At 42.5% G+C, this 10,596-nt stretch overlaps 1 protein-coding gene across 1 annotated transcript in view; it reads left to right on the forward strand.

Moving 5' to 3' along the window:
* Positions 1–8,274, forward strand: part of insra (insulin receptor a) — a 49,275-nt gene extending 41,001 nt beyond the window's left edge. The window contains exons 10-21 of the mRNA XM_061083724.1: positions 42–240; positions 739–1,025; positions 1,630–1,769; positions 2,423–2,582; positions 2,670–2,769; positions 2,859–2,926; positions 3,201–3,430; positions 3,759–3,869; positions 4,438–4,597; positions 5,084–5,213; positions 5,655–5,789; positions 6,479–8,274. Coding sequence (XP_060939707.1) covers positions 42–240; positions 739–1,025; positions 1,630–1,769; positions 2,423–2,582; positions 2,670–2,769; positions 2,859–2,926; positions 3,201–3,430; positions 3,759–3,869; positions 4,438–4,597; positions 5,084–5,213; positions 5,655–5,789; positions 6,479–6,836 — 2,078 coding nt within the window. The 3' untranslated portion in view covers positions 6,837–8,274. The remainder of the gene's footprint in view (positions 1–41; positions 241–738; positions 1,026–1,629; positions 1,770–2,422; positions 2,583–2,669; positions 2,770–2,858; positions 2,927–3,200; positions 3,431–3,758; positions 3,870–4,437; positions 4,598–5,083; positions 5,214–5,654; positions 5,790–6,478) is intronic.
* Positions 8,275–10,596: the final 2,322 nt, after the last annotated feature.

A 10,596-nucleotide genomic window follows, 5' to 3' on the forward strand; every position in this document is an offset into this window, starting at 1 on the left:
TTTTTTTCCCCTGGTTGCCACGTCCGACTTCATTTCATCAGGGATGAAGTTGCCATCGCGGGTTCCCACGCAGGTGGACAGTGACGAGGAGCACAAGTGGAACCAGACGGAGGAGCAGGGCCCGGGGACTCGATGCTGCGCCTGCCCCAAAACAGACAAGGAGCTCAAGAAGGAGAAAGAGGACTCGGAGTACCGCAAAACCTTTGAGAATTACCTGCATAATGAAGTCTTTGAGATCAAGTAAGACAACTGACAACAGACTTGTCTTTTTAAGAATGAAAATCAAGAAAACCGTAGCGATTGGCTTTGTTATTCATGAACACGGTCCTCAAAATAATATTTGTGAGGGTTTGGAGCTTTAATAAATCACAATGGCTTTAAGATAATTTTTTCTTTGCTTTTATGTTGTCAAACTCAATTCAGTTCAACTTTACTTTGAGTTTAACTTCACACAAAACAGCTTCAGCCTCCATTGCATCATCCTAGGTTTCGTATTTGAATCACACAAAGTACTTTTCATTAGGAATAATCAAAGTACTGTATAACTTCCAAAGCTATTGGACCAGCTAACTTTATGCCTTTATGTTATTGTGGCTCAAACTACTGCCCACTGCCGTTTCTGTTTTTCCAATTAGCTGTTGGTAATTGTCCTCTGTCCCTTAAATGTCTTCTACTTTCTAATGTAATGTCTTTCATACATAATGTAAAACACTTTGAACATTCTTTGCCTTCTCTTAGACGCTCGAGACAGCGGCGCGCTGTGATGGGAATTGCCAACCACACGAACCTCTTCCTCACCACCGCCCCCAGCCCGCCAGAGGGCACACGCACCCCCAACGGCGAGGACGAAGAACAGTTCGTAAGCATCAAGACGGTGGTCACCGTCCACGCCAAAGAGTCCACTGTCATCTCCAACCTGCGGCACTTCACCAGCTACCAGATTGAGATCCATGCCTGCAACGACCCAAAAGACCCGGCCCGCTGCAGCATGGCGGCGTACGTCAGCGCCCGCACGATGCCCGAAGGTAAAGAAGGTTCACTCTTGTTAAGTGAATGTAGGACTTACATTCAGCATCAACCTTTATACCTTTACCTGCCGGGAAGTGGGAAGTAAAGGAATAGTTTCTACTGAAGTTAGCATTTTAACCATCCAGTCCTGGCCCAGCCAACTCGTCCCATTGATACAAAGTGCAGCGTCCAGTCTGCCCTGGAGAAGAAGTGCCGCTCAGAGATCTTATTACAGCCTCATGTCTTTTAAACACAACGTTTGCTGAAACTTTGCCAAGCGAACTTCACCACCACCTGCTCCTGGCAGCACAGTAAATTTACAAATAGCACCTTTAATGTCACACTCCAGCATCTGGTTCCAACTACATTTACGTATAATTATGGAGGAAATTACACTTTTTATGGGACCTCTTTTGCTGGTCATGCTAGCTCTGTACCTCATGGGTATTTCTTAATTATTTTTTCCTGTAACTAACGTTGAAGAGAGGGAGGAAACATGCAACTAGTGTCACAACCATGAGGCCAACCGGACACCTCTGCAGCTCCTCTTCTGTTTACTCCAAACAAACCAGAGTCTGAGTAGAAATATCATTTGTCAAACCATGTGACTGTCGTACGCAGACAAAGCCGATGACGTCGTGGGTCCGATCAGCTACGAGGTGACAGAGAACTCGGTTCACATCACTTGGCTGGAACCTAAAGCTCCTAATGGTATGATCATCCTGTACGAGGTCAACTACAAGAGGCTGGGAGACACTGAGGTGAAGAATCACACTGCACACACATTTGCACTCTCATCTGTTATATGACTTTATTGCCCTGGTGAATGTAGTGACGTGAGTCGCTGGGTCACTGAGTACATGAGTTCACTGCAGGTTCACCTCTGCACATAAATTAATTCTTACCCAGAAAGCACTCTTCATATTTCCCTTCATTAAACCAGAGGCTCGGCTGTGATGACAGACAATTTCACTGAGAATCAGATTTAATGGATCCATTTTATAATTAGCCGAGCAGTCGTACAGACCAATTAGAGCAATACTTGTTACTTGACTTGTGTTTTGAAAGTTGGAGCTTGTGGTCTCAGTAATGTTTTTGTTTGATAACCTTAATGAAGAAGTAATGCACCCATTGCACCTTGTTTTAGTTGCCATAGAGACGGGTCTACAAAACAAATCAGTCTGATGCTGCAGATGGTTGTTTGGTTTGGTAAACAATAAAGAAAAACAGATGTTTCCTCAGTGGAAACAAACTGTTTGAACACGGCAGGAGAAGAAAACTCATAAAATGTTATTTCAAACATGAGATTTCAAACTTTAAAAAAAATTTTTTTTTATAAAGCAGCTGTTTGTCAAGCGATGTTGTTTCATCTTTGTTGTTCCACCGCCTGACCTCAGTGTTGCTATTTTCACAGGAGTTGCATTACTGCGTGTCGAGGAAAATGTACAAAGAGACCCTTGGTTGCAAGCTGAAAGTGATGCATCCTGGGAACTACACGGTTAGGATTCGAGCCACGTCACTGGCCGGGAACGGATCTTGGACCGAGCCCACATATTTCTACGTCCAGGACGCAAGTAAGTCTCCGTCTGCCACAAAGTCAAACACGGCTGGTTCGTGTTCTTCCCCTGAAATGTGTCTCATTGTCTGATTCTGTTCCACAGGCGACCCTCTCTACATCGTAAAGATCGTCATTGGACCGGTCATCTGTTTCATCCTGTTGCTGTTTGTGACCGTGACAGGATTTTTCTTGTTCAAGAAGAAGTGAGCAAATACTTCATCCTGTTAAAAGCTGTTTTCTTATTATTGCCCATTTTTTTGCAAAATTTTAATAAATACTTTTTCCCTTATAGTCAAACTCAAGGGCCAAGTGGTCCCATCTACGCTTCATCTAACCCAGAATACCTCAGTGCTAATGATGGTAAGCTAAGTTTTCACACATTTTGATCAATAATATAGAAGCTCTGTTCTTTTTAAACTTTTTTTTATTTAGATTTAATTTTGCTTTAAAGGATTGTTGCATCTCTCTAAAAAATAAACCTACATTAAACATTTAATTTACTTGAAATATCACTAGATTTGGAAAGATGCTGGTAAATGGGAGAAGTCTGACCATCTGCATAATCATATTCACCTGCTCTCATGTGCTTGTAAACTCCTGTGCATGTAATATATTTGTGTTAATGTGTTTGCAGTGTACGAGGAGGACGAGTGGGAGGTGGGCAGAGACACGATCGCCATTTTGAGGGAACTGGGTCAGGGCACATTTGGCATGGTCTACGAGGGCAACGCCAAGGACATCATAAAGGGCGAGTCCGAAACACTCGTAGCCGTGAAGACGGTGAACGAGTCCGCGAGCCTGAGGGAGAGGATCGAGTTCCTGAACGAAGCCTCGGTCATGAAGGCCTTCACTTGCCACCATGTGGTAAGACGAGACGACACCTTTGGCAACAGAAATCTATTTTCCAATAAGAATTGTGATTATGAGTTCTGGTTAATCACAGACTGTGTTGAAGTGCTGCAGGAGGTGTAAATGAATGGATCCCAGCAGTGTTTGTAAGTGTCTGTCAATAATTAGACACAGTTCTGGATCTAGAATGTACAAAATGTACCATCATGTGCAAACACCACACCTCTCCTGCGTTTAGCTGTGCGCAGAGCAGCTGCTTCACCTTGTGGCCGTTCTCATGGTTGCATAACATGATCAAACCTCAGTGTATTGAAACAAATATCCCCTCGTCTTCGTCTCCCAGGTGCGTCTGCTGGGTGTCGTGTCCAAGGGCCAGCCCACGCTGGTGGTGATGGAGCTGATGACCCACGGAGACCTGAAGAGCTACCTGCGCTCTCTGCGGCCTGATGCTGAAGTAATGAGATTACAACACACACCCCTATATCACAAAGTGAATTCTAAGTTATGTTCATATTAGTTTTAGGTTGGATGGAAGTCGTAATTTGCTGAATTCTCCAAAGTACACCTGGAGAAACATTTTCACACTAAGGGAAATAAAATCCGAGCCATTGAACTGTCAGTGGTTTACACATGTTGCACATATATGTTTTACTTTACACATGTGTCTCAACCCAGGATCCTCTGCTGCACTGTCAGCATGTACTTTGACACTTTGTGAAAGGGGAATTGAACAGCTGCTGTCCGGGCTGAACACTCAGCACAGACGTACAAATACTGATCAACTGAATTTTATCAATGTTTCGATTAATCAGCAGTTTGCACATTAATTGTTGACTTTTCGATGTTGAGAATCACATCTAAAGAATGTGATCAGAGTTGACATCAGAAAGGAGGATGTCTATTTCCTGAAACAGTATTTATTATGTTGTGTTGTATAAGTAAGAATAAGTATCATGACATGGTTTCCCAATTAACACGTGTGAAATCAGATAAATGTAAAGTTTCTTCTTCTTCTCCCGCAGAACAATCCAGGGAGTCCCCCCCCCACTCTGAAGGAGATGATCCAAATGGCCGCTGAGATCGCAGACGGCATGGCTTACCTGAACGCCAAGAAATTTGTCCACAGGGACCTGGCAGCCAGGAACTGCATGGTGGCCACCGACTTCACCGTCAAAATAGGAGGTACGTTTCGATAAACCACGACAGACACTGGAGATTTGATTTGACTAAAGCCATCATGTGTAGAATTTGACATTTTTAGGGCCTGGAACCCCTTCGGTGGTATTTAACAACTCCATCCACGAAGTTGTAATCGTTATATAATTTACCAGTAATTATGTACTTATATAATCTGCAGTATTAGGTTTGTACGCGGCTGGTATAATCCATAGATGCGGGTCAACTGTGGCTCAGCAGGTAGAGCAGGTTGTCCCTAATCTCAACAACAACAATGTTCAGGTGAAACTAAATGTGTATTCAGCATCGGGATAAGAAGATGAACAACAACAACAGCAGAAAGACATTTCAAAGTGAGATAAAACACTTCCCTGGCACAGGAAGCTGCAGGGGAGTGGGTTTTAAATGAGACGTGTTCAGATACAGCACGTCACGATATCATCAGTTTGACTTTAACTAACCTAATTTATAAATCTCTTTATTTCTTCCCAGACTTTGGTATGACGAGAGACATCTATGAGACGGACTACTACCGTAAAGGAGGGAAGGGTCTCCTGCCCGTCAGGTGGATGGCTCCGGAGTCTCTGAAGGACGGAGTCTTCACTGCCAATTCAGACTGCTGGTCAGTGACACTTCTCATGTTGTGTTGAGGTTCAGGTGCTGTAGATAGCATGTAATATGTAGTTATGAGTAATAGTTGGTCAAGTGTTGCCTAAAAAAAGCCTCAAATTAAATGATTTATCATCATAGGTCGTGGTTTAATGTGTTTAATGTGTTTTTGTGAGACGTTGACAACAAACTCGTCCACCACAGTTGATTCATTTCCTCCCGAGTCCAGACCAGAATAACAAACAGTAAACACATTACAAATATTAAATGTGAGACCAGCTTTTCATCCGGCCTTGTTTACCAGCAGCCGCCACCGCTGCTTCTGCCCTCGCCCCCCCCTGCTCGCTCCGACCAGTGTTTACAGGCAGATCCACTCTGTCAGGTGTCTAATTGGCTTGTCCTCATTCTTCCTGTGTTTCGCCCTCTTGTTTTCCTTCCTCCTCCTGTTTGCCAGGTCCTTCGGGGTCGTGCTGTGGGAGATCAGCACGCTGGCCGAGCAGCCGTACCAGGGCCTGTCCAACGAGCAGGTCCTCAAGTTTGTCATGGACGGAGGTTACCTGGACCGACCGGACAACTGCGCTGACAGACTGTGAGTGCAAGAGCTGAATTACATAAGGACTGGAAAGTTGGAATATCTAACCTGGGTTAAGACTGTTTATTCCCAAAGTCCTGAATCAGAGCTGCTGGAGTTTCATACATTGTAGATCACAGCAGCAATCATACAAATATAATACAAGGAAACTATAAGTTAATATCAGGTACTAACGGGAGCCTGTAGTAGCAGCTCCTGGTATTACTGTCGGTTTCTTGTGTTTTTATCTACCTCAATATTTTTTATTTTATTCTATTGTATTGTATTTTATTGTATTCAAATATACCGGCTTCTATGACGACTTAATTTCCCTTCGGGGATGAATAAAGTAATCTATCTATCTATCTATCTATCTATAGGTGACCACTTTATTAGGTACACCTCTAAAATCCTTTAAAGTAAATGTGTAGATTCACGTTTCACTGTTCTTGAGATCAGAGTTAAAAGTCTTTTTGTACAGGACTAATATCTGTTGTGGTAATTAATACTCAGTGTTTGTTGGATTGACTCAGATAAACTAAGTATTCATACATTTAACATTGTTTCATCAAATGAATGTTAATGGTCCGTCAACAATCTTTTCATCTGTGATTAAGTTCTATATACATTATTCTTGAACAACAAATTCAGCTCTGGACCCAAGTCTCATGTGACCATGCTCTCCCTCTCCCTGTTTCTCCACCCAGACACAACCTGATGCAGATGTGCTGGCAGTACAACCCCAAGATGCGGCCGGCCTTCCAGGAGATCATCGAGATGCTGCGGGAGGACCTGCATCCTTCCTTCCAGGAGTTCTCCTTCTTCTACAGCGAAGAGAACAAGCCGCCCGAGAGCGAGGACTTTGACCTGGACATGGAAAACATGGAGAGCATCCCGCTGGACCCGTCGTCCTACTCCCACAGGGAGCAGTGCTCGGACCGGGACGAGGCCTCCTCCATGGGCCTGAGGGGCAGTTACGAGGAGCATCACATCCCCTTCACACACATGAACGGGGGAAAGACCAACGGACGAATACTGGGCCTGCCGCGCTCCAGCCCCTCCTAACATACTACACACATCCCGCGCAGAAAACACCATCGACGCTATAGATTTGAATATATTTTTGTCTTTTGTTGTCATTTTATATAGATCCCACTTTTATCACACTCTCCTCAGAAGCCGCTCAGTGCAAATCTCAGGACCTTATTTTTCTCCTCAGATGCCACAAACACACACACTACAGCAAGTTCTCACACGGACGGCAGAAGACACTTTTTTGTATTTAAGGATGAATCTCCCATGTCTTTCTTGTTAATGATTGTAGTTCATATACTGTATATATATGTATATATATATATACATATATATATATATATTGCCAAGTTTGTTCTCGACTGGGCGGATAATGGATTCAACTGTGAAACAAACTCTTGACAAACAAGAAGGCTGCTTAACCCACTGTCCCTCCCCGAGTCCAGACTGTGCCCCCCCACCCACCACACCCACCTCACCCCCCCGATTCAACACGAGGGTTCAATCCCAGATCGCTAAGTCTTGAAAAAAAGTGCCCTTCTATTTTGTCTGTGGCCTACATCAGTTGTCATGGAACTGTTTGTGAATCTTTGTACACAAGTGGACGACGAACTGAAAAATGAAAAAGGCTTTGGGGAACTTTGGTCCAAGGCCGACACATCCTCGAACAAACTCTGATCCACTGGAGAAGCTGGTTGAAGTGGCTTACCTCCTCACACTCTGCAGTATTCCAAAATGGCTCCCAGGATAAACACAGGACTTTTTGTCGGGTTCTTTTTTTTTTTATTTATTTACCTGTCTTTACTTTTTTTCCCTTTTTTTTGAGTTTTCACATTTACAGCTGAAGGATATTTAAACCGTTTTCAAAAACATGTTGGCGAACGAGTTCCTCAGATTGACCAATAGCTGCTTCTTTGGTATATTTTAGTGGGTATAGAAGATGAAAAATATATATATATAAATATATTATTGATGTTTTTGTACATAGCCGATATGTTGTCATTCTTGAGGTATTTCCGGTCATAGAAAATGTTTTTACATGTTAGTCTCTTATGTTTATTTTTTCTAATCCAGAAAAATCATACTAATTAGCTTTATTTTTGTTTTTTCGGACTCATGATCAACCAACAGCACTTGGTCTCTTCTCGCTATGCGATGCCCGGGAGGAGAAGCGTTCTGGCGTCTTCGGCTTCAGATGTCTGCCCATCATATCAAGATCAAATAAAATAGTGCTGTAAATATTGCAGCGAGGTGCATTCATGAAGAGGCTCTGCCAGCGCGTCTGTGTTTCCACGTGTATTCAGTCGGGGTTCATACAAATTTTTGGACGATGACGTAACTGTTGCTTTTTTCTCCCTGTGCACCAACACAATGCATTTGAAAAGAAGCCATTCAGATGTGACTGTAAAAGTGTAAACTTTGAGCTTTAATTCAAGGGTTTTAACAAAAAATAAAAACTATATGAACTTTTCAGCTGCTGGAAAGGAATAGGAAAAAAAAAACTAGGATTATTTGTATGACATGAGACTGTGGACGTAATGAAATGGTTCGTTTGTGGATCTTTCTTTTAGTTTCATCTTCTCTGAAATGTGTTGAGTGACTTCACATGAACAATATTCCGTTTGTTTCCCTTGAGAAGCTTTTCAGATTCTTTCACTTTGTGTTTGCGATCATTATCCATCTGGCCAGAGAAGCACCAAATCAACACTTTATTTGTTTAGCAGCTTTCGTGCAGCAGGGTGAAGCTTAAAGTGCTTCACAGTTGAATGAGGAGCCAAGATTAGGACAAATGAAAATGCTGACAATGAAATACTGTTCCATTAAAATCGGTTTTATAAACGTCGACAACAATCAAATCAAAAATATACAATAAATACAGGAAATAAAATGGGATAAAAATGAATTCAGATCATATTAATAGACATAAGTGACCCATTTTGATAACAACAGTAAAGTCTGAACAAACAAGATATGCAATTATTCTAAATATAACGAAACATGAATCATAACACAAAATGCAGCCACATTTTTTTTTCTCCATTTCTATGTTTTCCTATATAAACACTGATAATGACAAACAATTTGTTGCAGTTCTTCGGGTTTATTTTCAGATTATTGACTCACCGGATCAGTTCGACTCACCACTCTAACCTGAGCTCCCAGAAAAAGGTCTGTGGAGCAATGACGCCATCTACTGGACAGCAATGGAACGGACATTACCCACTATGTGATCACTCTCGTACATAGTGTGCTTTAAGACACACATAAAACTAACTAAATAAATGAAATAGAAACCTAAATATGTAAAGATACACTTAAGACCAATTCATATCCACACCCAGTGTTTGACACGATGTCCTCCACACTGTTCTGGAACTTTTGACTGTCACACACAACCTTCTCCAGCAGGTGGCGTCACCCGTTATGGAATTAATTTGTACTTTTCTAAGCCTATTTTCCATGTTTGCTTCAATGTTGAGATGAGAACTTTCAATTTAAAAAAAATACAGAAAACATACAAAACACTTAAATAATGATGAAAAAACTAAAAAGGCCACTGACCTCTACAGTGTAAAATGGTAGCACCTGTATAGAGAATAATTTATTCCAGGAGGAGGAGAAGCATCTTTATTTACTCTCTTTGATTTATATTAATTGCTCTTTAACTGCATTTTGCTTCAGATATTTTGTTCTTTTTCTAAAATATAACTACCAACATCAATTACAAACAGATTACACAAAAACTACTGAACACATTTCAACCAATCTTGAGTTTGTGAAGTTTGGTGCAGCCTGGTTGACTTTAAGGAGCTTTGACTAAATACATGCCTGCAGCTGAGTGTCACGAGAAACCTATAAGACATATATCAACATTTATAAACTCATACCAGTGTTGTTGCAGTATTAAGGACAGAATAACGAAAATTAAATAAATAAACACAGGGTCTGATTCAAGCAGCACAAACAAGTCCAGTAACAAAAAGACCCAGAGAGTCGTGTCCCTCAATATCACTGCAAAAATAAGCAATGATAGTGCCTTTTTTATCATTTTAAAAAGTAATACAATATAAGCTGAATGCATGCTCACTATTTATATACAACTATATTATATTACATAGTACTTTTGGTGGTCCTCGACTTGTTTATGAGAAATGTCTCTGTCTATATAAACAGGTTTTTCTTATTCAAAGGTTCCAGTTGATGTTTCCTCATCTGAACATGCAGGTGTCTGAACTCCTGTGAGGACAGAGCTGTTGTTCCTGATGTGCTGCACTGAACAAGTGATTCCCAGGGAGGGAGGGAGGGAGAGAGGGAGGGAGGGAGGGAGGGAGAGAGAGAGAGAGAGAGGGAGGGAGGGAGAGAGAGAGAGGGAGGGAGGGAGAGAGAGAGAGAGAGAGAGAGAGAGGGAGGCAGGAGGGAGGGAGAGAGAAACGGAGGGAGAGAGAGGGAGGGAAGGAGGGACGGAGGAAGGGAGAGAGGGAGAGAGAGAAAGAGGCAGAGAGGGAGGAAGGAAGAGAGAAAGAGGGAGAGAGAGAGAGAGGGAGGGAAGGAGGGAGGGATAGAGAGAGAGAGGGAGGAGAAGGAGGTAAGGAGGGAGTGAGAGAGACAGAGGGAAGGAAAGGGGGCGGGCTCATCCACAGGAGGCTGCAGTGATTGGTTGATTTCTCTGGTCTCACTCTCTCTCTCCTCCCCCCCCCTCTCATTCAGTCTCTCGCTCAGTATCTCTCTCACCCCCCCTCTCGCTCTCTCTCTCTCTCTCAGTGTGTCTCTCTCTCTCTCCCCCCTCCCTTCA

This window comes from Limanda limanda, chromosome 13 (assembly GCF_963576545.1).
Source record: "Limanda limanda chromosome 13, fLimLim1.1, whole genome shotgun sequence".
NCBI classification, from domain to species: domain Eukaryota; kingdom Metazoa; phylum Chordata; class Actinopteri; order Pleuronectiformes; family Pleuronectidae; genus Limanda; species Limanda limanda.